The sequence below is a fragment of the Salmo trutta genome, chromosome 5, assembly GCF_901001165.1.
Source record: "Salmo trutta chromosome 5, fSalTru1.1, whole genome shotgun sequence".
In the NCBI taxonomy this organism is placed as follows: domain Eukaryota; kingdom Metazoa; phylum Chordata; class Actinopteri; order Salmoniformes; family Salmonidae; genus Salmo; species Salmo trutta.
The window spans coordinates 18,762,192-18,790,060 of record NC_042961.1 but is presented as its reverse complement, the minus strand read 5'-3'; the positions used below and the strand labels follow the sequence as shown (position 1 = coordinate 18,790,060).

General features: G+C 44.4%; 2 protein-coding genes across 5 annotated transcripts in view; one reads left to right on the top strand and one right to left on the bottom strand.

Annotated features, from left to right (window-relative positions):
• Positions 1 to 20,131, top strand: vrk2 (VRK serine/threonine kinase 2). Of its 3 annotated transcripts, none has more exons than XM_029752785.1 (15): positions 1 to 97; positions 3,253 to 3,404; positions 3,689 to 3,744; positions 4,047 to 4,116; positions 5,218 to 5,305; positions 5,498 to 5,606; positions 5,847 to 5,939; positions 6,129 to 6,261; positions 12,979 to 13,099; positions 14,710 to 14,768; positions 15,284 to 15,483; positions 17,705 to 17,836; positions 18,059 to 18,229; positions 18,352 to 18,498; positions 18,800 to 20,131. In XM_029752785.1, exons 1-15 carry the CDS (start codon positions 18 to 20, stop codon positions 19,256 to 19,258), a joined length of 2,070 nt encoding a protein of 689 aa, XP_029608645.1. In that variant the 5' UTR covers positions 1 to 17; the 3' UTR covers positions 19,259 to 20,131. The 3 variants fall into 3 exon arrangements, with proteins under 3 accessions (XP_029608645.1, XP_029608644.1, XP_029608646.1); XM_029752784.1 differs by lacking the exon at positions 1 to 97 and adding an exon at positions 2,660 to 2,811; XM_029752786.1 differs by lacking the exon at positions 1 to 97 and adding an exon at positions 2,742 to 2,845.
• The window catches only part of fancl (FA complementation group L), a 14,576-nt gene continuing 6,019 nt past the window's right edge, over positions 19,313 to 27,869 (bottom strand). The window contains exons 6-14 of one of the 2 annotated variants that reach the window (XM_029752787.1): positions 27,025 to 27,121; positions 25,996 to 26,064; positions 22,354 to 22,504; positions 22,080 to 22,163; positions 21,131 to 21,176; positions 20,813 to 20,894; positions 20,207 to 20,323; positions 19,847 to 19,918; positions 19,313 to 19,495 (exon numbers count right to left, since the gene is read on the bottom strand). In XM_029752787.1, the coding sequence (XP_029608647.1) occupies positions 19,460 to 19,495; positions 19,847 to 19,918; positions 20,207 to 20,323; positions 20,813 to 20,894; positions 21,131 to 21,176; positions 22,080 to 22,163; positions 22,354 to 22,504; positions 25,996 to 26,064; positions 27,025 to 27,121 (754 nt within the window). In that variant the 3' untranslated portion in view covers positions 19,313 to 19,459. Of the gene's footprint in view, positions 19,496 to 19,846; positions 19,919 to 20,206; positions 20,324 to 20,812; positions 20,895 to 21,130; positions 21,177 to 22,075; positions 22,164 to 22,353; positions 22,505 to 25,995; positions 26,065 to 27,024; positions 27,122 to 27,869 lie in introns of those variants that run through there. The other variant, XM_029752789.1, reaches the window with a different exon arrangement.

Here is a 27,869-nt window from a genome sequence, read left to right as displayed (position 1 = left end):
AGGTGATTGAAGATTCAATGGCAGTACCGACACTAAAAAGTTGGGTAAACAATACATTCCTGTGGATATTTTGTCTCACATTTTGCCCGCGTGCAGAGTAAGTAAAAATGTAATTGTATTCAACATTTTGGCTTGTAAGGAAACTTTCTGGTATCATAGTCTGATTTATCAGCCTACCTGTATAGCTGCTTCATGTAACCTATTATTCAGGCTAAGTATATTAATAGTATTGTGGAGAATAGTGCTAATTCCACTGACTCTACACATTTGATTGTTCCATTAGCACTAGCCATGGCATAGGCCGGTGAACGCAATGCGGCAATGTTTTGTTTTTTGGTCAAAAGTTGAAAACATCATATCAGTAAATGAAATACACAGAGCTTGATCAACTATTGTCTAACATTAGCATTAACTTGAGTCTTGTCTTTGTTATTTTAGTTTCTCTCTCCAGGAGAGAGTGGTGGGGAGTAGCGAGCTGCAGGTAGTGTGCCCAAGAAAGATCGTACAGGCGCTGGGAGCGTTCAAAAGCACTTGAACACAATCATGTCGGACTTCCCAGTTGACCATTTCCCATGAGCATGTGAAGCCACTTTTACAGCCCGTGCTAATACAATGCGGCATCGTGCAGTGAAACATCGGAAGCCATTCAAATTCAAGCGGAGTGGGCAGGGACCGTTGAGCGAAAGGAGCATGGGCGAAGGAGCATTGGGGAAGGAGCATTGGGGAAAGCTGAACTTTATGCAAATCCTCTGCGATATTGCGAGGAAAGTGACCAATCGACCAGAGCTTGTCCAAGGTGGCCTGCATGGGGAAGCGTCAACCTTCTAGCCCGTAGAAAGCTAGGTCACACTTAGCCCAATATTGGACTAAAGGAGCCTACCGTTACTCCTTAGTCCAGGGCGGATTGGCTCTAGAAGCCAAAATAGTCAAATACTCCATCTTAATGTGAAATGTTTCTCAATTGCTGTACAGATCTAGAAACATAAATCCCTCTACTTTCATATCACCTCAAAATATATTTTTTCCGTGACAAACACATTTGTGGTGTCTGTCTCCCATTTACACACGTCACACATGTTCGGTGAGGAAGATAGGTAATTAGCACAGGCAGTCCACTGTCTTCCGTCTGTTTTCTGTAAACAAACGCTGCAACATGGAAATATGGCTGTGTGGGAACCCAAACCCTATAAAGGTGTGTATCAATTTAACCTTTCTCACTGATATGAAAGATACGGTCCTTATGCTTCCAAAACCATACCGCAAGCCATGCGTGTTACTGTTCAGACCGAGCTTCGCGGCTCTTATAAACAAAACTCTCCCTTACAAAAATTGCCTTTTCCAATGACTTATGTGTAATGTAATGGAACTGAGTCATGATCAAGGGCTGGGTCACACCATTTTTGTACAAAGTTTCTGCAAGATTTTTACCTTTTGAGCCCTCCAAGAAAAGCAAAACCCTAGACTTGGATTCCTGGTGCCACGACTCCCTCCTTCCACTCCATCAGTGCCATCAATCAGAAAGACAGACACTAATACTAAGGCAGTCCAATTCTGATAGTTGTTTTAACTAATTGGTATTTTGACCATTCAGATCAACCCTGAAAAAGATCTGGAAAAACATATCAAAATAGTGGAGGTGGATAAAGACGGCAGCCCCTTAGCCTTTGATCGTGATGACTCTTAGTTCCATTACACATAAGTCATTGGATGAAGGATCTTCCTTAGGGACGGAGTTTGGTGCTAGGGAGTTTTAAGATCCCCAATGTTCGGTCTGAACATTACTATGCATCACTTGCAGTATGGTTTTGGAAGCATTAGGACCTAATCTTTCATATCAGTGAGAAATAATTTTTCAAAAAACAATATGTTAAATTGATACTCAACTTCTATAAGGTTATGGTTAGTATTCCCAGATGGCCATATCTCCATGTTACAGCGCGTGCTTATGGAAGACCGAAGCACCACCTGTGCTAATTAGCATGATCCGAACACTTGTGCGTAACGGAAGGATGCCAGACACTTGTCACGGACAAATACTGTTGGCTGCAACTGTGATAAAGCCGGTTAAAATAGTGTATATTTTGATTAGTATAATTATTTTGTTGTGACATGAAAGTAAAGGGCTTTATGTTTTTAGAATCATATTGCAATTGACATTCGATTGGCGTTTAGATGGCGTATTTGGCTGTTTTGGCAGCCAGAGTCAGTCTACCTCTGAAAATAACATAAGATCCTTGGACCTTAAGGAGTGACGGTAGGCTCCTTAAGAGTACATCTTGGGCCAGCGGCCCCCATGCACTTACCACAAATTCCTCCTTTTACTAAATTCCCAATATATTGTACATTGCTCTCCATTACTCATTTTTTTGTCTGGTCATTTCATCTTCAAGATGCTGAGAATTTGAAAAACGGAAAAAGTAGATTGTGCTGATTTATTAGCACATTGAACCATATCGCAACCTGTAGTTTAAGAACTCAGTGGATAGTGCTAAAACATTGACGTCATATCTGCATTCTGCCATCTTTTTGCACGTTCGTCATTTGGCCGCCTGTCTAACGCAGCCTACGTGTCTTTCTTACAAATATATCAATCAAATTGGCCTAATCTAAATGACATAGCGTTTCTGTTCTATACAGTTTTACCAGAACGTTCTGTAACGTTGCACTCCACTGAATGTATCCCAGGTCAGACGTTTTAAAGGTGACAGACAGCACTGTGAACCTGTATGGCACATGCTGTGTCATCGTCCTGCCTCTAGATAGCAGTCATTGGCGGTTGAATATCCAGAGCCATCGCTTCCTAGATCTTTGGTACATTTCACGGAAAGTTATTCAAACTTTAATGGTAATGTATCGCCAGATGTTTCATTTTGATAGTAGCTATCAAGTTAGGTATCTTGCTAAGAACAAATTGACACTGAACTGTGCAGTACCACCGAGCCAAATGAATCGAATATATTGTTTTGCTAGCTAGCTAATTTAGTTCTATGTAGGGACAGCTAACTCGTTTATTCAATATAGTCTGTTAGTTTGCTGTAGCTATCTAGGTAGCTAGCTAATCTGCTGGCCAGTTTCCAGATTTAACTGACTTTCAGTTTTGTTTCTGGATTTATTACGGGTCTATATAGCTGCACGCTACTTTGCAAGCTAGCTGTGTGGCTGTCGTTGCATCTGTTGACCACATGTCAATAGTCTGTACCATAAGTTACTATTGCCAGCCAACTAATTTGACTCTCTTTTACCCCCAAATAGGTTGCTATTGCTGGCTAGCCCTATGGCCCCTCCTAGGAAACGAGCATTGCCTGCACCCCTACCAGACGGGTTTACACTGATCGACACTGAGAAGAAGCAATGGAAACTGGGCAGAATTATTGGCCAAGGAGGCTTTGGATTGATCTACCTAGGTAAGTAACCAGACTAGTATGTCAATCCATCCAGGTATCACTGATTCTCAAATAAACACACACATCCTAATTTATTTTACCAGGAATCACTGATTTGGGTGTAAAGCATTACCAACAGAGCATAAAAACTGGAGTACATCTGATTGATGCCAAATTACTGTCATGTTTATCACGGTTTATTTATCCGTGTCCCTGTTTTTTTTTCTTTTTTTTCTGCCCCCTCTTTTTCTCTCTCACACACCATATCTCCTAACTTTCTCTCGTTCCCTTTTTTTCCCCTTCAGCTTCGCAGGACATGGAAATGCCTGTTGGGGAGGACTCTCATTTTGTGATTAAAGTGGTGAGTACAGGGATGGCTGTGTTGTGAGTCAGGGCATTTCCATCACTGTATACGCTTTGTCATTTGTTCAGCGATAACTCCAGATGTGATTGACAGTTTGACTTAACCACAATAATTTGCTGTGAAACTCTCTTTTTTACTTTGTCTTTCTCTCTCGCTTGCTCTCTGCTTACTGCGTTTTTCGTGGATATGGGAAGGTATAATAAGGAACCTATAATTGTACGGCAGTCACATGCAACAGTTCTCAGCATTTCTATTTCCACATTTCCTCATATTTGACCCTCTTGTTTCATTGTCTGCAGGAGTACCATGAGAATGGGCCTCTGTTTTCTGAGCTCAAGTTCTATCAGAGGGCAGCTAAACCTGAGAACAGTGAGTATCAACAAATTCAACCAGTCAACATCATGATGTAGCAGAAATATGACCAAGAGTTCATAGCCTATGTCCATCATAGGCTACATACTGTATGGTTACAACCAAACCTATTTTAGGCTACATCTTAAATGAGCGGCCAGGCCCAGTGCAGCGGGAGTGTACTTGGCTGATGAAGTGCCCAAGACTGTTGCCTGGTGTAATTAATAAGCCAAAGCAAACATGCACCTCAGTGGCAGTTAGCCCCTTCCCTGCTTGTTTGTCTTAATTCATAGAGAGGGACCCAATCCCACATAATGATGCCTGCTCCTCTGCTGGGCCCCTGACCACCTGCCAGTCTGGTGGAGAGCCAGCCAGCACTCCAAGACAGGCTTCCTGTTCACTTTGTGCGTTTCTGTGTCTGTGATTTAGAAGTGCATGATTATTTCCTCTGTCTTTAAGTGGTCATATGTGTTTTTGTGAACAGTTCAGACAGTCCAACCTGAATCCACAGTCATTAAAACCACATCACGTCCTAATTTGTTGCACCACTTTTAAGACCAAAGGCTTAGGTCCTCTAGGATTGTATCTTGGGCACTTGGCCATATTTGCTCAGCACCAGTTGTGCACCTGCTACCTTTCAGAGGGAATAAAACAAAATGGCATGAAGGTAAATAATGAGAGCAACAAGTAATTCATAAAACAAAAAAATGCAAAAGAGCAAATATCTGTTTTTGCACTCTTGTTGTGTCCATTGTTTTTCTACAGAAATAATAGGTGCAATCGTTGCACTGGTGAAAATATGTTGTAAAAAGGGGCGGCAGGTAGCCAAGTGGTTAGAGCGTTGGGCCAGTAACCGGAAGGTTGCTGGATCGAATCCCCAAGCTGACAACGTAGAAATCGGTTGTTCTGTACCTGAGCGAGGCAGGGTGCTGAAGACGTGGATGTCGATTAAGGCAGCCCCCCGCACCTCTCTGATTCAAAGGGGTTGGGTTAAATGCGGAAGAGACATTTCAGTTGAATACATTCCAGTTGGACAACTGATTAGGTATCTCCCTGTCCCTAAATATAGTATGTAAGAACATTTTTGGCCCTTGTAATTCTGTCCTGCTGTTGATTCAGTGCAGAGGTGGATGAGGAGCAAGACGCTGGATTTTCTGGGGATCCCTGCATACTGGGGATCAGGACTGGCAGAACACAACGGAACCAGGTACTACTGGAACCACTACACTGGTGTAGTGGTCATGATGAAGGCATTAATACTTCATTAATAATCCCTTGCTTTGTGGTTGAGAAGTGTGTCAGAGATGATTTTACCTCTTATCCTTGACCTTTACCCTGTACCATGTACAGTTTTTATCCAGGTGACTCAATTAAGAACACATTCTTATTTACAATTCAGGTACAGGTTCATGGTGATGGACCGCCTGGGCAGTGACCTGCAGAAGGTGTGTGATAGAAACGGTGGCAAGCTGAAGAAGCACACAGTACTACAGCTAGGACGTGTCCTGGTGAGTGTCTCCCTCTGTTCAAATTGTATTCGTCACATGTGCTGAATACAACAGGTGTAGACCTTACAGTGAAATGCTTACTTACAAGCCAACAATGCATGTTTAAAGAAAATAGAGTTATGAAAATATTTCGTAAATAATCGAAACATAAAAAATAAATAAAAATAAACACAATAATAATAAAACATCCTCTTCCAAGATGGAATGTGAAGATTTCACCTTCTCTTTGTCTTCCTACAGCTGGATGTGCTTGAGTATATCCATGACAACGAGTATGTCCATGCAGACATTAAGGCTGCCAACCTGATGCTTGGTCACACAGACCCTGACAAGGTTAGCGCTAGCACTGTCTCAGAACAGTAGGCATGCGTATTCAAGGCATTTCTTGTACTGTGTATAAAACATACGTAGAAGACCGTTACTAGCTATATTAACGTTGAGCAATGTATATGTTAAGCTTTGTACTTGTAGGTGGGCTGACTGTTATCTACACATACTGTCTGTTTATTCCCTGTACTGCAGGTGTACCTGGCTGACTACGGCCTGTCCTACAGGTACAGCCCAGACGGCGTACACAAAGAGTACAAAAATAACCCAAAAAAGGGACACAACGGAACCATAGAGTACACCAGCATAGATGCCCACAATGGAGTCGGTAAAGTGGGATTTCATTGATATGAACACTCATAGTTTCAGGTGGCAACAACTATTGTGTAGTGAAAGGGCAAGGTTTCTGGGTAAACATACAAGAATTGGTGGACAATGGAGCTCACTTTTCTTGACTGTATGGCCAATGATCTCGTATGGATGCATCTTGCTGTGTATACTAACTGCGTTACTGTATCTTTCAGTTGGCAGTGTAGTTGTTTATCAATGCATAAAGTGAACCCCCCCTTCGTTCCTTGCTATAAAACCGCCCTCAGTAGGGAACACATTAGCTGGCAAATTGCGTACATGGTCCTTTTTTATTGGACATTGATTCTCCCGGCCTCGTATTCCCCAACACAGACTCCATTAAAAAAATCCCCTAATTAGCTAAAGTCATAACCTGCATCGTGTATTCATCCCCCATTAATTAAGGCTTTGATGTTTGGTTAGAGCGGGACTGGCCACTGATAACCTCTGTTTGCAAAGAGCGGAGGATGGTGCCGGGTTCGATATGCTGAACGAGTGTGGCGAAGACTCCCTAATCGCCATGCCACTGTTTCTATCAGTGCTGTCCATATGAATGAAAACAGACAAGATGCTTAGTCAGCGTTATTGATAAAGGCAAACTCGTCAATTTTAATCTTTTTATAGAGCGAAGAGGGTGGTGGGGGTAAACATGCTGAGCTTGTGTTTTTATGTTCGGTTCTCTGAATCGAGAGGTGTATGTTGGGCCCATGTATTGTAATTCACAGTTGCATACAAGCTAAAATGTGGCAGGCGGAACATGCTTCAACATGTTCTGAGTCGTTGATCTATGGCTGTGAATTTAATTTAACAAGAGGTTGGATAGGAATGACATTTAAATCACAGGACTGGTTTAAACACAGGTCTGTTCTTTAACAGACCTACATAGAAGTACACACACACTGTCATCTAGTGCAATTTGTTCTCATGTCACATATACTGTATGTCGTCGCATATGGTCCTCATTCCAACTTTTTGGTCTTCGCTTAACAGTAGAAGCTGTTGTATAGGTGAATCATTCCTTTGCTTCTATAGCCCAGGGGTCATGAATCTTCTACAAACTAAAGTAGGTATAAGATGAAAATATACACTCACTGGCCAGTTTATTACATACACTCATCTAGTATCGGGTTGCCCCCTTTTGCTTCTAGAACAGCCTGAATTCTTCAGGGCATTCTACAAGGTGTCGGAAACATTCCACGGGATGTTGGTCCATGCTGACGTGATGGCATCACGCAATTGTTGCAGATTGGATGGTGGTACAGCCAGTTCCATCCCTAAGATGTTCTATTGGGTTGAGGTCTGGTGACTGTGCAGGCCACTCAAGTAAACTGAACTTGCTGTCCTGTTCCAGGCAACGTTTTTCCATTCCTTAATTGTCCAGTGTTGGTGATTGCGGGCCCACTGGAGCTGCTTCTTAGCTGATTGGAGTGGAATCCAGTGTGGTCATTTGCTGCAATAGCCCATCTGTGACAAGGATCGACGAGTTGTGTGGTCCGAGATGCCATTCTGCACACCGCTGTTGTACTGTGCCGTTATTTGTCTGTTTGTGGCCTGCCTGTTAACTTGCACGATTGCCGTTCTCCTTCAACCTCTCATCAACGAGCTGTTTTTGCCCACGGGTCTGTCAATGTAATGACGCCGACAGACATGGCCGCTCTGCTTCTGGCTCCTAAGCAACTTTGCAGTATTTTGTTTTTTGGGTGTTATTTTACATTTATTAGCCCAGAACGTTTTTGTGTTATTACATACAGCTGGAAATAACTTTTGGATATCAGAGCGGCGTTATCTCACCAGCAATACAACCAGGAATATGACTTTCCTGACTTGAATCCTTTGTTTGTACCCCCCTGGGCAATCAAACTTATCCCAGAGGCTGCTCCAAGTCGGCGCCGGTAGAGAAGAGGTATTTGGAGTGGACTTCTAGTCAATCCACCGCTTCCGAGTATTTTACTCGCTAATGTTCAGTCTTTGGACAATAAAGTAGACGAGCTCAGGGCGAGGATCTCCTTCCAGAAAGACATCAGGGACTGTAACATTCTGTGAAAGAGTATCATGGCACTCTCGGGATATACTGTCCCCGTCCATACAACCAGCTGGGTTCTCAGTTCATCGCGCAGACATGAATAAAGAACCCTCCGGGAAGAAGAAAGGTGTGGGTATATGTTTCATGGTGTGATTGTGATAATATACAGAAACTTAAGTCCTTTTGTTCACCCGACCTAGAATACAATCAAATGCTGACCGTATTACCTCCCAAGAGAATTATCTTTGGTTATAGTCACAGCCCTCAAGAAACTACACTGGACTTTATGCAAACTGGAAACAACATATTCTGAGGCAGCATTTATTGTAGCTGGAGATTTTAACAAAGCAAATTTGAGGCAAACGCTACCGAAGTTCTATCAACACATTGACTGTAGTACTCGCTTAGGGAAAACACTAGATCACTGCTATTCACCTTTTGGAAATGCCTATAAGGCCCTCCCTTCGGTGACCTAGTTCATCAGGAAGTGTATAGGGGATATTTTTCCTACCATGACTAAAACCTACCCAAAACAGAAACCGTGGATAGATGGCAGCATTCGCGCAAAACTGAAAGCGCGAACCACCACCATTAACCATGGCAAGGTGACTGGGAATATGGTCAAATACAGTGTAGTTATATGTAAGGCAATCAAACAGGCAAAACGTCAGTACAAAGTGGACAGACAAAGTATGTGGCAGGATCTACAGACAATAACGGATTACTGACGTTTTTCTCCCAGAGAAGCTAAACACCTTCTTCGCTCGCTTTGAGGATAACACAGTGCCAACGATGCGGCCCGCTCCCAAGGACTGTGGGCTCTTGTTCTCTGTGGCTGACGTGAGTAAGACATTTAAGCGTGTTAACCCTTGCAAGGCTGCCGGCCCAGACGGCATCCCTAGCCGCATCCTCAGAGCATGTGCAGACCAGCTGGCTGGAGTGTTTACAGACATATTCAATCTCTCCCTATCCAAGTCTGCTGTCCCCACTTGCTTCAAGATGTCCACTACTGTTCCTGTACCCAACAAAGCAAAGGTATCTGAACTAAATTACTATCACCCCATAGCACTCACTTCTGTCATCATGAAGTGCTTTGAGAGACTAGTCAAGGATGATATCACCTCCACCTTACCTGTCACCATAGATCCACTTCAATTCGCTTACCGCCCCAATAAGTCCACAGACGACGCAATCGCCATCACTCTGCACACTGCCCTATCCCATCTGGACAAGAGGAATACCTATGTAAGAATGCTGTTCATTGACTATAGCTCAGCATTCAACACCATAGTACCCTCCAAGCTCATCATTAAGCTTGAGGCCCTGGGTCTGAACCCCGCCCTGTGCAACTGGGTCCTGGACTTCCTGACGGGCCGCCCCCCCAGGTGGTGAAGGTAGGAAACAACACCTCCACTTCGCTGATCCTCAACACTGGGGCCCCACAAGGATGCGTGCTCAGCCGCCTCCTGTGTACCCCCTGTTCACCCATTACTGCGTGGCCATGCACGCCTCCAACTAAATCATCAAGTTTTCAGACAACACAACAGTCGTAGGCCTGATTACCAGCATCAACGAGACAGACTACAGGGAGGAGGTGAGGGCCCTGGTGGAGTGGTGTCAGGAAAATAACCTCTCCCTCAATGTCAACAAAACAAAGGAGCTGATCGTGGACTTCAGGAAACCGCAGAGGGAGTACGCCCCCTATCCACAGTGACGGGACCGCAGTGGAGAAGGTGGAAAGCTTAAAGTTCCTTGGCGTACACATCACTGACACTGAAATGGTCCACCTACACAGACAGTGTGGGGGAGGCGCAACATCCTGCCGGGCTGTATCACCGCCTGGTACGGCAACTGCAGAGCCCGCAACAGCAGGACTCCCCAGAGGGTGGTATGGTCTGCCCAACACATCACCGGGGGCACACTGCCTGCCCTCCAGGACAACCTACATCACCTAATGTCACAGGAATTCCAGAAAGATCAAGGACCTCAACCACCCGAGCCATGGCCTGTTCACCCCGCTATCGTCCAGAAGGCGAGGCCAGTACAGGTGCATCAAAGCTGGGACTGAGAGACTGAAAAACATCTATCTCTAGGCCGTCAGACTGTTAAATAGCCAGCTACCACCCGGCTACTTAACCCTGCACCTTAAAGTATGCTGCCCTATATACATAGATATGAAATCACTGGCCTCTCTAATAGTGGAACACTAGTCACTTTAATGTTTACATACTGTATTTAGTCAATGCCACTCCGACATTGATCGTCTTAATATTTATATATTTCTTAATTCCATTCTTTTAGATTTGTGTATTGTTGTTAATTGTTATATGCTACTGCACTGTTGGATCAAGGAACACAAGCATTTTGCTACACCCGCAATAACAAATGCTAAATATGTGAATGTGACCAATACATTTGATGACTGGATGTTTGTTTGTCCCACCAGTCTCTGTAAACCCTAGACACTGTCTCGCGTGAAAAGCCCAGGAGGCCGGCCGTTTCTGAGATACTTGATCTGGCACACCTGGCACCGAAGATCGTCACATGCTCAAAGTTGCTTGGGTCACTCGTTTTGCCCACTCTAACGTTCAACCCAACAGTAACTGAATGCATCAATGCCTGTGAGTGCTTTATATAGCAAGCCACGGTCACGTGACTCACTGTAGGAGCGATCAATTTTCTTTTTTGTAAACTGGGTGGTGTACCTAATAAACTGTCTGGTATGTGTTTATGCTTCTAACCACTGATAATCATCTGTCCTTTGATGTAATAACTTCTGTTAGGCCTACAGTACTCTACTATTGGAATGAGTCAATCAGGTAACGTTTCCCTTTTTGTCTACAGTTGATAAACAAACCAGAATTATATTCCAGGTGGCTAAATATGATGGCTGGTCTTACTTGACCTCCACGTTGTAAGGCAGTTTGAGTTTCTTTGGGTCAAATGGCAATCGAGATGCATGCAGATTTTGACGAGCAACAAGACTACTTTTTGCTCAAGATCCCACCCTCCCATCTTACCTATCATCACCCTCGCTGGGTAGATGTTGCCATGACGAGGGTGGAGATAGAACAGAGTGATGCATCACTGAACTCTGAGCTAATTATCACCTATTGGAGCGGGATGCTTTGGAATATGGAGATTCCGAAAGAGCGGGTTAAGAGTGAAAATCTGAACATCAATAGGAGAGAACTACCTACAACATTGTCACCTAACTCTGTGACAAGCCTGGATGGTGTGGGGGCTCTGAGGTTTACCTTCTGAAGTTTGTGTGTGTGTGTGTGTGTGTGTGTGTGTGTGTGTGCGCACGCGCATGAATGCGGGTGTGTGTGCGCACACGCACCCACACATTCATGCATATGCTTGCATGTGAGAGAGCTGTATGTGTGTGTGCTGCCGTCTCATTAGGGAAAGATTCATAAATACACGACCAAACAGCAAAGGAAAAGCTATTGTGAACAGGGACAATATGGTCAAAGCACGCCACTGGTGCTTACCGTAGTTGTTGATCTTTTTAATTGTTAATCTATTTTGTGGCTGTGGGAGTTGGTGTAGTTTTTGAGTGCTGGTGTCACTTGTGTTTTTCATCTTTATTCCCTCTTATCTGCCTCTCAGTATCAATGAGGCTTTATATAATTGTTTACAACAATGGCTTAATTAGAAGTGGCAGCAACAAATATACTGTAATGCTGACCTATACACTTAAGTACTTTACACCTTCCACTCTTGAGATAATTGATTCAGTAAATTACTTAAACAAGCGGCTTAATCACAAAATGTTGAAGGCAACAACGGAGGCAGTGGCAACCAACCAACCAACCAACCAACCAACCAACCAACCCCTGTTGTCTGTCTCAAGGCTAGCCAGTAGTGCTGTCCTGCTGGGTGCCGCTGCCTGGCAGCCACTGTGGCAGCAGCCTATTTAATTGGGAACACTGTCTGGGATCAATGCTAGCCATGGATCTGGCTCGAGATTTCTCCTTCTGACGAAGCCAGTCGATGGGTAATTTCTCCGGAGACGCACGGCCGTTACAGTATTGAGCTGCTAAAACTCCTCGGGCTCGACCCCTCACATGCACTCAATCCAGACGTATTGATGAACTCCCCACAGTTTTTTATAAAGACACTGGCTCAGTGCAGGGTTTGTTCACTTCCTTGTATTAAAACTAGATGGAAGGCATTGTTTACAACGAGGCAAGTCTAGAGGTTAATGTCTAGCCATCATCAGTATTTAGTATTTAGATATCTCCCCAGTGCACAGCACCCTGTCGACTTCTGTAACCTGTGGTATTGATTTGGGCGTAGATATGTGTGTGTTTTACTGCCTAAGAGAGGGGGGTGTTTGAGCAATCGAGTGTGTGTGTGTGTGTGTGTGTGTGTGTGTGTGTTTAGGCTGGGCAGCGGGTGTCTGAATCATGTCAGAGGCCACAAGGATCAAGTTTCCTGGAACAGGCCAAAGAAGGAAAACTGACCTAAAATGTCAGCCCTCCCCTCAAAGCCCTGTCTGTCTGCAGAGCATAGGAAAAGTTGAAAGACTAACACTCCCTCCATAATTGTAATCCTCTTTACCCTCTCTTTGCATACTGTTTTACCTCTGAACACAGCCCCTCAATCAAAGCTGTTTCTATCCTCCCAAACCAGGTTCTGATCATCTTCTTCTCTGTCTCTGTGTAGCTCCATCTAGACGTGGAGACCTGGAGGTGTTGGGCTTCTGTCTGCTCCACTGGCTGTGTGGGGCGCTGCCCTGGGACTCTGTACTCAAGAACCCTATACAGGTCCAAGAGGCCAAGACCAGGTCAAGACCACCCTCTCTCTGGATCCCTCTCCATCTTCCTATTGATCCTTATTAGTGTTAAATCCCCATCAAAATCTGTCAGTTTTAAGCTAGAGAGATGTTTTTTTTGGGGGGTTTGCAAGGCCCGCGTCTCAATTCACCACATCCGCCTACAATATGTCGGTCTTCCGCATCTGCGGAAGAAGGTGGCCGAGCTACAGTGGCGTTTGTCACATGACTTGTCTTTAGGTAACCCAGTACCAGTTAAAAATAAAATATGGAGGTAGTTTTGTCGAAAAAAATAAGGGGTTAAATGTGTCCCAAAATATATATTTCCTGAACTTTCTTATACACGTGTGTGTGTGTGTGTGTATGTATGTATGTATGTATGTATGTATGTATGTATGTATGTATATCTCAAAATCGAGCACACAGCCATGCAATCTCCATAGACAAACAGAATGGCCTTACTAAAGAGCTCAGTGACTTTCAATGTGGCACCGTCATAGGATGCCACCTTTTTATAACAAGTCAGTTCGTAAAATGTCTGCCCTGGTCAACTGTAAGTGTAGTTCTTGTGAAGTAGAAACGTCTAGGAGCAACAACGGCTCAGCCGCAAAGTGGTCGGCCACACAAGCTCACAGAACGGGACCGCCGAGTGCTGAAGCGCATAGCACGTAAAAATCATGTCCTCGGTTGCAACACACTACCGAGTTTCAAACTGCCTCTGGAAGCAACGTCAGCACAAGAACTGTTCGTCGGGAGCTTCGTGAAATGGGTTTTCACGGCCAAACAACCGCACACAAGCCTAAGATCACCATGCGTAATGCTAAGTGTCGGCTGGAGTGGTGTAAAGCTCGCCGCCATTGGACTCTGGAGCAGTGGAAACGCGTTCTCTGGACTGATGAATCACCCTTCACCGTCTGGCGGGCGAATCTGGGTTTGGCAGATGCCAGGAGGATGTTACCTGCCCAAATGCATAGTGCCAACTGGAGGAATAATGATCTGGGGCTGTTTTTCAAGGTTTGGGCTAAGCCCCTTAGTTCCAGTGAAGGGAAATCTTAACGCTACAGCATATAATGACATTCTCAACGATTCTGGTCTTCCAACTTTGTGACAACAGTTTGGGGAAGGACATTTTCTGTTTCAGCATGACAATGCCCCTGTGCACAAAGCGAGGTCCATACAGAAATGGTTTGTCGAGATCGGTGTGGAAGAACTTGACTGGCCTGCACAGAGCCCTGACCTCAACACCATGGAACACCTTTGGGATGAATTGGAACGCCGACAGTAAGCCAGGCCTAATCGCCCAACATCAGTGCCCAACCTCACTAATGCTCGTGTGGCTGAATGGAAGCAAGTCCCTGCAGCAATGTTCCAACATCTAGTGGAAAGTGTTCCCAGAAGAGTGGAGGCTGTTATAGCAGCAAAGGGGGGACCATCTCCATATTAATGCCCATGATTTTAGAATGAGATGTTCGAACCTGTGTCCACACACTAATTGACCAAAAGTATATCTCTTGGATTTAGGACAGACCCTTCAAAACCTTTGTCCTTACAGTATGTGTTGTCTTTAAGTTAAAGCCTTGTTTCTCTCTCCCGCTCTATTTCATGCCCGTTTCTCTTTCCAGACTCATGGGTAATCTACCTGGCTCGGTGCAGGAGCTGTCTGTGGGTGGAGCTTGCACAGGTGAGTGAGAGGGCCTCCGTACTAGTCAGTACTTGTCCAGTAGTCAGACTCCAGAGTCACACCACTTTGTCCCAGATGGGAATGAAACATCTTTTTTGGAGGGGGTTTTAAAATATGTTCCCACAACTCCATTATCCATCCCAGAGAGATGTCTTAGAGACTCCAGTGTTATCTCTGGTACTGTAAACAGAGGTCACGTCTCTGAGGTTAGGGCTATGTGATGTATGGTGGTGATTGACTGGGATGATTCTCTGCACCTCCACAAGAGGCAGGGCCGGGCTGGTCGCCACAGATAAGGCCCAGGACATGCATCAACCCTATTGTATATGAGTGTGATACACTCAACCAGTGTGTGTGGGTACACTAGGTAGCTGGACATGTTAGTTGCAGTAAGGGGTGACTTTCTGAGTACTGAAACACGCAGATCACACGGCACATAACCAGTGTTTATAAAACATCACATATGTCGGAGTGGGACTATTGCACATTCTCTTTTGTCCCTCTTCCTCTCCCAGATGAGTTGGCCAGTTTCCTGCTCAGTGTCAAAGCTCTGGAGTATAAGGATCGTCCGGACTACCAGAGGCTGAGAGAGCTGCTGTCTGAGGGGGGACCGAGAGCGAGCGGAGGCCAGGGAAGGCTGGACCTGTCTGTGCCACGAGGAGCAATGTCAGGGGGTTCCTCCACCAGAGGGTCTGATTGGCCAGACAGGGGCAAGGTGAGAGTACCTGAGAGATTACCTTGCTCAGAAAACTGCCTATTGGGGACCCCTAATGTACACCTATTAATGAATCTGTCAATTAATCATTCGCACACATCCAGATCTACTCACAAATGTTGGCTAAATAGGCTCTTCTGGGAAAGCTTTCCACTAGATGTAGGAACATTTCTGCGGGGACTTGCTTCCATTCAGCCACGAGTATTTGTAAGGTCAGCCACTGATGTTGGGCAATTAGGCCTGGCTCGCAGTCAGCATTCCAATTCATCCTAAAGGTGTTCGATGGGGTTGAGGTCAGGGCTCTGTGGCTAGTCAAGTTCTTCCACACCGATCTCAAAAACCTTTTTCTGTATGGACCTCGCTTTGTGCATGGGGACATTTTCATGCAGAAACAGGTAAGGGCCTTCTCCAAACTGTTGCCACAATGTTGTAAGCACAGACTCGTCTAGAATGTCATTGTATGCTGTAGCATTAAGATTTATCTTCACTGAAACTAAGGGGCCTAGCCCAAACCTTGAAAAACAGCCCCAGACTATTATTGCTCCTCCACCAAACTTTACAGTTGGCACTGCATTCAGGCAGGTGGCGTTCTCCTGGCATCTGCCAAACCCAGATTCGTCCGTCGGACTGCCAGATGGTGAAACGTGATTCATCATTCCAGAGAACACGTTTTCACTACTCCAGAATCCAATTTACACCCCTCCAGCCGACACTTAACATTGTGCATGGTGAGCTCAGTCATTTCACCATTTCATGAAGCTCCCGACAAACAGGTCTTGTGCTGACGTTGCTTCCAGTGGTGGTTTGGAACTCGGTAGTGAGTGTTGCAACCGAGGGCAGACGATTTTTACGCGATACGTGCTTCAGCACTCAGCGGTCCCGTTCTGTTAGCTTGTGTGGCCTCCACTTCACAGCTGAGCCGTTGTTGTTCCTAGACGTTGCCACTTTGCTCGATTTTTATACAACTGTCAGCAATGGGTGTGGCTGAAATAGTTGCATCCACTAATTTGAAGGGATGTCATAATTCTGTGTGTGTCATGCTGTTTTAATGAGCTTCTTGATATGCCACACCTGTCAGGATGGATTGTCTTGGCAATGAGAAATCCTCACTAACCGGAATGTAAACAATTTTGAGAGAAATAAGCCATGTGTGGAACATTTCTGGGATCTTTTATTTCAGCTCATGAAACATGGGACCAACATGTTGTGTTGATATTTTTGTTGAGTATCTAATATAGCTGGATAGGGTAAAGTGCAGGTCAGGGGAGTGTAATGGAGACCAGATGGCTAGACTCACTTCATGTTCATTGTTTATACTCTGATTTATAACCCTCTGGGTGAGGTGAGGTGTCTGTCGGGAGCCCCAATGCAGTGTGGGAGATTTACACGCACTGACAGTCTCAGCCACAGATCCCATACAAATCCAGGTCTTTATTTACAACACACATACACTGCAGAAAGTATTTCTCATCAAATATGTGCATTTCAATTGGACTGTACCAAATATGTCACATCTCTCTGGCTCTTTGCGTAGAGGTGAATCACATTTTCTTCTCTAAATGCCTGGCGGGGATCTTGACCGCAGTAAAGGGGGTCAACTTGCCCCTGACCCCCACGTCGTCCCCCTCAAGAGGCTCTGGAGCGGCGAGGTGGTGATTTTCTGGAATTTACCGGAATCACTTGAGCCTCCAATGGCGACTAACTTGACCCACAGATGGCCAAAACAGCCCAATTTGAGGCGATTGATGACACACACTTTACACACACTTTACAGGGGCAGAGGATCAGCAGCCATAATTGTTCTAATTTTCTCTCTAATTTCCATGCTGAACTGCTGGGCAGTTGGATCTGTAGTCAAATAGAAGTCAATTTTTGGAGGTTTGGAAAGTGAGTAAATGTCAGTCGAATTAATAGGGGTCATGGAAAGGCTGCTTTCAGTGTCTGTCCTACTCCTCTATTGTTATTTATTCCTTTTTTCTCCCCAATTTTGTGATATCCAATTGGTAGTTAGTCGTGTCCCGTACAGACTCACGTATTATTATTTCTCTTCATCATTCAAAGACAAATGAACAATGCTTCATCTTCAACACAGTAGGTGGCCTTCTCCTGGTCTAAAAGCATGTTCAATGGAGAATCGAGCAAGTTTCTACGATCAGAAACAGTTGCATGCTAGCCTCTTACTAAGCCCCTCACCCTCTCTTCCTGTATCCTTTCCCCACAGAAAGCAGGCAGAGGTAGAGGCTCATCCAAACTAAAGCCTGTAGTTGTGGAGGATGAGGAGAGTGATGAAGAGGATGAGAAGATGGAGTTGGATGAAGCGAGGCCCAAACCTGTACCACCCAAGGGCGTAAAGGTGTTGGCTATAAACAGGATTCACTAAACTTTACTACTGAGCTGGTTGCAACTGGTTTTAGTACAATATGACCTAAAAATAAATGTATTGAATGTACAGTAGTTGACACACATGGGGAAATGCACTTTTATTCTAAAGTGTTGACAACAGGAGTAAAAGTATGTTTTCATTCAGTTCGTTTGCGTCACATGAAATAATTATTCCGGTGTCCTTTCCCCACAGAAAGCGGGCAGGGCTAAACCTGCAACTAGAGGGGCCTCCAAACCAAAGCCTGTATATGTGGACGATGACAGTGATGAAGAAAAGATGGAGATTGAAGAGGGGAGACCCAAACCTGTACCATCTCGCTACATTAGAGGACCACCTGTATTCAACCCCCAGTCAGAACATGGGGTAAGGTGTTAGTGAATTCACAAGCAAGAAATGTCCAGGTTGAGGAGTATGTTGTCATAAACTAGTGCATGCTAGCTTCACGTGAAATCTTAATCCGGTCTTCCTGGATCTTTTCCCCACAGAAAGCAGGACGAGCTAGAGGGTCGTCCAAACCAAAGTCTGTATACGTGGAGGATGACGAGAGCGAGGAAGAGATGGAGAGACCCAGACCTGTGCCGTCTCAATACATCAGAGGACCACCCAAATCCAAGCCCCAGCCAGAACAGGCGGTGAGGCCAAGGCACTAAGTCCTGCTTGTAGTGTAATATTGACACGATTCACTGCATTTTACTATAATGTTGTCAAACTGGTTTTACAAGAATGGACAAAATGACCAGCTACTTTGACGCCCAACTGATAATGAAATACGTTTTTATCAAAGCAAGTTCAAACCCAAAATAAATCACTTTTTTTTTTATATATCTTTTTTTCATTCAATTGCCTTTTGTTGTAATTTCACATTAACGGCTGTTACAAAAGTTCAGGTCAATGGAAGAAACCCAAGCAAATGTGTGAATTATCCCCTAACAGAAAACATCAACACAAACCAAACGTCGCGTCAGGAAAATAGTTGCTGTGACCTCAAGACCACAAGTCAACCATAGACTGTCCCACCCCAGAGAAAGTACAACCCCTACAAAAAGTAAATTGGGTCAAACACATGATGACCAGTGGGAGGACCACAGTCAGACACACTGGGAAAAACATCTGTACAAAGAGGATGGTTCAGAGAACTTCAACCATGATCACCAGTGTGGGGGTAAGAGTCAGAAGCACAATCCCCCAGAATCTGACCACTGGGAAAATCCCATCCACATATATGACCGTGGTGAGTGGGAGGAATACAGCCACAAAGACCACAACCAGAGAACAGAGCCTTCTCCCAAACAGAATAGTGGCTGTAATGTCATAATGTACTGTAGTGCTTTAGTGGTCTTCTTATTCCTGTCCCTGGCCTTTCTATTCACTCTGGCTGACGGTCCTGAATGATGACTTGGTGCTGTTTCCCTGCTACTCTTTGATCTTTTTTGTTTCCTATTCATCATGCCTATTTTAGGTTTGCATCATCCCCAACTCTTACTCCAGTTCGCTATAGTGTCATGACATGAGTGAGACGATGTACATTAGATGTGAGTGGATTTGCTGAGGCTCATGTTAAACCATATAGCTCTCTCTATGCCCAGTCAGCTCTCAGGGTTTCTGGGTGGACATCTTCACTGTGATGGGCTGTAAACAACAAAAGTAAAAATGGCATTTAACAGACTATATTGTTATTTACAAATGTCAAAACAGGCTCACTGTATCAATTACTAAAAAAACTAAAACTTGATTGTGACTTGCAACTGCACCTCTGGGGATTTTCTATAGGCTTAGTGTGATTTATGTGTGACTGTTGTATAATACTATACTAACCAAGGACACTAATGTGACCTGCTATATTCAATGTAGTTATTGTGCATGAACAGCGCTCTATATTACTTTATGAATGACATACATTATATAGTATGTTATGAACTTTTATGAAGGACATCTACTGTAAAGTGAGTATTAATAATGCCATATGGCAGCTTGAAATACCTTGCTGCAGTAGGGACACTCTCCAAACACTATGTTGAAGCTCTGGCGACTGGAAGGTAGTCCACGCAACCACTGGAGAGAAACCGAACAAGAACTAGTCAAACTAAACACTACTCTGAAATTGAAGTTGACCAATTCCTTGTGCCTGTAGTGGTAAGATATGATAAATGCAAAGAAGCCAAACACCTGAAATGAATGATGCTTTTTTTTTTTTTTACTTTCACATCCCATTTTTGTATGAATTTATAACAAATGATTTTAAATTCATGCATGTCTCATCCTGGATATTGTGTGTAGTGTTCTTTTGTAAAACAGACATGCCTACTGATTGGGTAGGATAGTTGTGTGCGTGTCCCTTACCTCGTACAGACAGGCCTGGTGGAAGGGTTGGCCGCAGCGAGGGTCGTTGCACACCTGATCAGGAATGGCCGACTCCAGACGGTAGGCGTAACAGATCCCACACTCCGCACTGAAACTCTACAGGAGACATTCATAGTAGCTCTCTTCCTGTCTATCCCCCCTCTAACAGTGTCCCCCCTTCCCTCTCTCTGTTTGCATATTTCTTTTCATGTAACGAGAAGCCCTTTCTCTCCAAGCGATCCATTAAAAAGAGGATGGCAGGTATAATTTCAACATCTGGTAAAGTAAACTTTGCTCTTCGGAATGTTAATGATGCTGAGGCATTAATCACCGTGGCGACAGTGGATAAACACGGCGCCCTTTCAACCCATCCGGCGGCAAAAAAGAGATAAATGGGGGTGTGATTAAAGCGATCTCGATAGTGCCGAGGATTCTGCCATCTTTGTTATTCTAATGATCTTATCTGTAAACAACCCAATTAAAGGGGATGCACACCCACCTCCAGCAAACAAAAAAGAACAGAAATAAAAATATATTTCTACACACGATTGCTCGGCAGAGGTAATTGTGAGGGCTTGGTGTTTGAAACAGGGAAATGCAACGTACAGATTTTTCGTGGGTGGCAGGTGATGGGAATTCTATCTCCAAAACATCCCGGAGGTTCTGCAAGATGCTGCAGTCCGGGTTCCTGAAAGACACAAAACAGCTCCTTCACACACTAATTAAACACATGCAAATGAGGGAGAGACGGAGGGAAGAGGAGTTTGCAATTATGACCAATATGTCTTCTCTCCCAGCTAGGAAATGTTGACCAAGGCTATCATGTTGAAATGGTATAGAAGACTGTTCATTTAGAATCACATTGTATGGAACATATAATACCAATAAGTAGACTGTATCCAAATGACTGACTACCTAACTTACCATAAATGCATGTTGGCATTCAGCTTGTTCCTCAAAGGTGTTACCACTGCAGGGGAAAATAACCCACACAATTAAGTTGTGAATTCCAAATGGACATTGTAAAAAGAGAGGTTTAGAGATAAATCCCCCTGCAAGTGTTGTGTAAGTCGTTTTTGTGCTTTTCAATGCATTTCAGAAAACATCACCCCAAATCTAATTTGGGGTGATGTCAAGTGTTTTCCTGGATGCAGCACACAGGCTCTTACAAACAGCTCTTCATATTTGATGACAGAGAGTCAGGCAAAGAGGAAATATTCCAATAACTTGGACATAAACGCTCTGCTCTAGTCCGTTCCACCCCATGAGCCTCGTCTTTGTGTACAGCCATCATTGCATTCTGTTGTTTGTTATTCTTAAATGCAAAAAGCAATATTTCTGCGTGACCCCATCTATTTGAGGGTCGCTGCCTGCCTCAGTCTTGGCGACAGCAGTGTGTGTTTAATAGCATTGCTAGGCAACCAACAATGAGTTCTGTGTGGCACTGTTGGCCAAGCATGACCTTGGATTTAAAGAAACAATTGGCAACAATTGTTGGGACTTAAATAGAACAAACTCGACCTTGTTTGGTCCGCTCCTACTCGTACCAAATCAAAAGCCTGATTATGTTGTAAACTTTGTTAGGTAGTCCACATTCATCAGGACCCAGAATGCGCCCCCCAAAATAATACATCTTTCCTTTGTCTGTGATCACAGATATGATAGAATAAGGGTAGGTGGAAACCAGGTTTCCTCTCAACTGTATGTGCTTATAAAATTGAGTCAGATCAGTTAATAGACTGGAGGATGCATTTAAAAAAACATTTGAAACATGGCAAGTGTGCCGCCATTTAATATAGGGTACACATTTCATATACATTATTGATAAAAGATTAGAAAAAAGGAACAACCATAAGTATACAGTCTTACCTACCATGCTCTGCTCCAAGCAGGCAGCACTCTGGCAACATCTTTGGGTGTCGCGTGTCAACCTCGACTTTTATGGACACGTTATTTGCTGCAGACATAGTTAATCAGTGTTTGGAGACAAGGAATAGCTGACCACAACACAAAGGAAGCAATGATAAAAGTGAGTGTATATAGGTAGTAGCAGTAGAGGTCTGTTGTTTAGTTCAGTGTGCATGAGGGTTAATTATGGCCTATAGAGGTCTCTAGTTAGCGAGTTTGCATGTCTGTGTGTGCGTTACCGATGGCGATCCTCCTCATGGTGTCGGCTCTGCTGGGTTTCTCTGGCTCTAGAACCCAGGTCTTTTCATCGATCTCATCTAGAACCGCCCAAAACTCAGCCAGAGACTCTAGAAGCAGCAGGAACTGAGTGTGAACATGGCCTAGAGAACTCTGTGGGGAACAGAACACAACAGGTATGACAACCTAAACTAGGGTTCAAATGTGTGGGTGGATACTTTTTAATAAAGAAATGAATTCTTAACTGAGAAATTATAATTAGTTAATACAGTGCCTTCAAAGTATTCACACCACTTTTTCCACATTCTGTTGTTCCAAAGCGAGATTAAAATGTATTTAATTATCTTTTATTAAAAAATATTAAGTCGACACAAAATACTCTTCATGTCAAAGTAGAAGAAAAATTCTCTCATTTGTAAAATATTTATGAAAAATAAACACTAATATATCTTGATTAGATAAGTATTCAACCCCCTGAGTCAATACATGTTCAAAATCACCTTTGGCAGCAATTATAGCTCAGTCTTTAAAATATTTAGTCCTAAAGTTATTTAGGCTTGCCATAACAAAGGGGTTGAATACTTATTGACTCAAGACATTGCATATTTAATTAATTTGTAAAAATGTCTAAATACAAAATTCCACTGATATTGTGTGTAGGCCAGTGACAAATCTCAGTTTAATCAATTTTCAATTCAAGCTGCAACACAATGTGGAAAAAGTAAAGGGATGTGAATACTTTCTGAAGGTACTCTATCATTATGTCCATGTAAATTAAATGGTAATGATTTGCAGAAAAATGGGCATCTATAGAAGGTCTGACCTTGGAGAGAATGAGCCATGTAGCCTAAATTCTCTCTGTATTAAAATGACCACAATTATAACTTACACCAACTAAGCTATCTAACGGTTAGGGAAATCTTTTTGCCTAGATTTGTGAGGTGAAGATGAAACTATAGACTTACATGAGATAATATCACATTATGTACAAACATGATATAGGAAATGATTTGACTCTTTATTTAGCATTTAATGCAGGCACAGGCTCAACAAATCAAATTCCCTTTAACAAACTATTTTATTAGACTAGCTTTGTCCCGGGAAATCCGACATGAGGGAGAATAAAAAAAATAGAGAAACGAACCAAAAATTATGGGTCATTGTGCCAGCACAGTGCACACAATTTAGCATCGCACAGGTGCAGAGACTCCGCAATTACTGGCCAATTAATGCCAGTGGCGTGATTATGGTTATGGCTCCATAGAAATACAGTGGACCCAGTAAAAGGGGGCTTGGTAATTGAATTCCTGCTGGATTTGAGTGGCAGGATGTAAGAGTGTGTGTCTGTGGAAAGCTAAGATCCGCTCAGTACTCCTTGAGTGCCTCAATTAGGCCTCTTCATCTAGCACTGAGTAAAAACAGATCTATCCTCGCTACAGGCTTAACTCCTGAGGAAATGAGAGCCTAACCGTACATACTAAAACACTGCTAATAAAAGCAATCATCTAGCGGGGTTCAAATGGAGTAACGACGTATGAATGGATACACCTAAAGCCTTTATAATGGTGGCTTGTGTAGACATTGAGGGAACTGTGATGCATCTGCCTGGGCCCTCTTCTCCTGGCTGATGACAGATAGGATTATAATCATGTATTACTGTAGGTCCGGTACATACGGTTGTACACGCACGGACTCACAAACACACAGACTGCTGGCAGATGTTGCTCATGCTGTGCCACACCTGCAGTGGTGGGTCTGGTGCCCACCAATGGTCCTGCCCAGCCACAATCTGATACAGACGTCAATCACCACCCACTGCTTTTAAAAGACACAAAACAGGTATGTAATTACTGTATGAACATACACGCATTTGCCAGTTTATTAGGTACACCCATCTAGTGCCGGGTCAGACCCCACCTTTGCCTCCAGAACAGCCTGAATTCTCCAGGTTGGAAAACGTTGCTCAATTTGTATCAAGGGACCTAACGTGTGCCAAGAAAACATTCCCCACAACGTTACACCACCGCCACCAGCCTGTACCGTTGACAATAGGCAGGATGGGGCCAAGGACTCATGTTGCTTACGCCAAATCCTGACTGCCATCAGCATGACGCAACAGGAACCGGGATTTGTCTGACCAGGCAATGTTTTTCCAATTCTCAATTGTCCAGTGTTGGTGATGGCGTGCCCACTGGAGCCACTTCTTGTTTTTACCTGATAGGAGTGGAGCCCGGTGTGGTCGTCTTCTGCAATAGCCCATCGGTGACAAGGACTCCGAGATGCCGTTCTGCACACCACTGTTGTAGTGCACCATTATTTGCCCTTTTGTGACCCGCCCGTTGGCTTGCACGATTCTTGCCATTCTCCTTCGACCTCTCATCAAATAGCTGTTTCAGCCCACAGGACTGCCGCTGACTGGATGTTTTTTAGTGTGTTGCACCATTCTCTGTAAACCTTTGACACTATCATGAGTAAAAAGCCCAGGAGGCCGACCGTTTCTGAGATACTGGAACTGGCGTGCCTGGCACCGACGATCATACCACGCACAGAGTCGCTGAGGTCACTCGTTTTGCCCATTCTAATGTTCAATCGAACAGTAACTAAATGCCTCAATGCCTGTCTGCCTGCTTTATATAGCAAGCCACATGACTCACTGTCTGTAGGAGTGAACCATTTGAATAGGAACCTAATGTACCTAATAAACTGACCACTGAGTGTATATGACGCATTGTCTTGTTTTTCCTCTCTAACGTGCACACAAACTACAGTGTCTCTCTGTCCCTCTCATTCTTTCACACAAACACAGTGTGGCACATCTTGGCCCTACAACAGAGCAGGCAATAATTACTCATTCAAATGAACATGTCAGGACAGCCGACAGACAAGCCCTCCCCCCACAACACACACACTCCTCTCACAGCACAGGAGAGATCCATCAGCTGCCCAGCAGGCAGACAGGCTCCATACGGCAGCGCTGTACTTAGCTCGTCTTCTCTGTACGGCTGCCATGTACCACACACACACACACACACAGAGAGGGACACACCCAGCACATAGAAAGACAACAGCTGTCAGTGTCTAGGGCTCAATATTACTGACTGTAACTGAGAATGAAATAGGAGTTAAAAGGGAATCCTTTAAAGGTTGTACTGAGACAGACAGCAAGTGTGTGAATTGCGACTGAAAAAGTGTGTGTTAGTGTGTGTATAAGTAGTAAAGAAAAATAAAATCAAAAATTAATTTAGTTACATATCACAATACTATTTTTGAAAAAATTTCTGTTAGCTTGCGTTAGTTAGTGCTAGTCGGCTGTACTTGCACTAAAACTCCGGTATTATTCATCCTATAGCTTGTTCTCCATCTTTTTAAATAGTGAGCCAACATGTTTTCACCACTTTCATTCCATGACTGATCAACATTTGTTTTCTCATGGCTCTCTTGTCTCTCTGCAGCAGACATGGTGAGCAATATGTTTGGAATATCAAATCGCAATAAAATCCCAGTGTCGAATCACAATACATATAGAATCGGCACCTAAGTATCGTGATAATATCGTATCGGGAGGTCCCTGGCAATTCCCATCCCCATGTACGAGTGTGAGACAGTTGGACTGAAACAGTGTGATGTGTTTGTGTGTACAGTACCTGTGGTGTCCAAGTCATGGCCAGTGGAACAGGTAGGTCTGCGGAGCACCATGGGGCCTCTACAGGGTGCTGTGAATAGGAGGGAAACTTGCCTTAACACCCTAGAGTTGGCCAACATGCATATCAATGTCCCTGGGTACTTGACTGTTACCAATACTGTATGTACACTAAACAGGCTATAGCCTACAGGTAAAGTCGTTTTTCGGAAGTTAACCCACACCCTTTCCTTATCTCTTTCTTAATTCCTCTCCTTTCCCCATATGACTCTTTCCCTGCCTGCCCCCCCTATCTCTGCATGCCAACCCCTACCTTCCACCCTCTGACTGTGCCTGTGTGGGGTGACCTGGGTAGGGGAGAAGGGCGGGTGAGGCAGCTGGGCCACAGGGGGAATCCAGGCTATTTTTACACAGCGACGGGGGCAGGCAGGTGGGCACACAGGCAGGTGTGCACAGGGTGAAACCAACCACCTCCTCTGGATATCATCTGGGCCAGCTACCACCAACCTGCCATGCGGCCACCCTGCTCACTACTCCCAAACCCAGCACTGCCACCCTGCTATACCCAGTGGGGGGGAAGGCAGGCATGGAAAGAGTGATATGCCGGCTATCGCCAACAAAGATGTAGGCACGGTCTGTGCTAAAACTGATCTAGATGTTCTACCTTTTAAAGACGACCAACAATATGTATTTCTACTAGTTATGCCCACATGGTCTTATCTCCCTCCTCTCCTCTGCTTCTGGAGGGTTGTATCATGCAACTGTGAATCTAAAGTGGATATCTCTACACTCCCATCTCACAGGGTGTTGGACCCTCTCATGCAGACTTCAGCAAACTATGTTTGCCCTACTTCAGAGAAGTACTGTCTTTTAACACAAGATGGATATTTGAACGTACTGTGTAAGAGTATGACTTGGGGTTTTTCATTGACTGTTACAATGTGTGTGTTCTCACTTCAGGCTTTAGTTAGCTTAGCTGTAAGTGTACATGTGTGAGAACATTAGCCTGCATAGTGTGTGTGGGTTCCCTTACCTTGGGCTTCAGTTTGACGGTGACGACGTGCTGTCGTCCTGAGGAGTCCTCAGCCCTCAGTCTCAGTGTGCGGAACTCCGTGTCAATGGACACCAGCCTGGGAATACACAGACATCGGTCAGCCTGGTCAGACACATACTGCATAAAGAGGTGATGCGTCCTCACACACAGACAGACCCAGAGGTGTTTAGCAGAGGGAAAGCAGGTTGCTCCCACCGTAGCCCATAAATCACACCCTCAGAGGCAGTAAGACGTCTAAACAGGTAGAAATCCCCCGTAGGTACAGCTCTAGGACCAGCTTACATTTCCCTAATTCTAACCTTAACCTTTAGCGGAGGAAATGTCAAACTGACCCTAGATCAGTTTCTAGACTCTGGGGGGTAACTTCCTCCTAGATTTCCAGTGCTGTAATGGCACTCTGCTGTGGCTGACATGGCCATATTTCTGCTGGGGATTTATGTGGTGTGGTGATCAGTGTGCCACTTCTGAAGGCATGGAGCAGGGCAGCATTTCTGATGGACCCGACTAGGATGATCGTAAAACTGACAAAAACACAGAAATGAGTGGCAATATGCTCAAACACACACACCGTGATCCAACACAGCACCTCACTCCTTTAATCTAGTAACACACAGAAAATGTTTCACTCACTCAATCTCCCTCTTTTCCCCCCTTCCCTCATTCCATTGCAGTGACAATCTAGCAAAAACATTTCTGCATATCAGTATCACAGCTCCATTCTTGAATCACAGTCCCATATCCTCTACTCTGCATTCGCACGGGGCCTCCCGCCCCACAATAGCAGGGGCTGGCTGGCACTTGGCGAGATGGACACAGCGTGACAG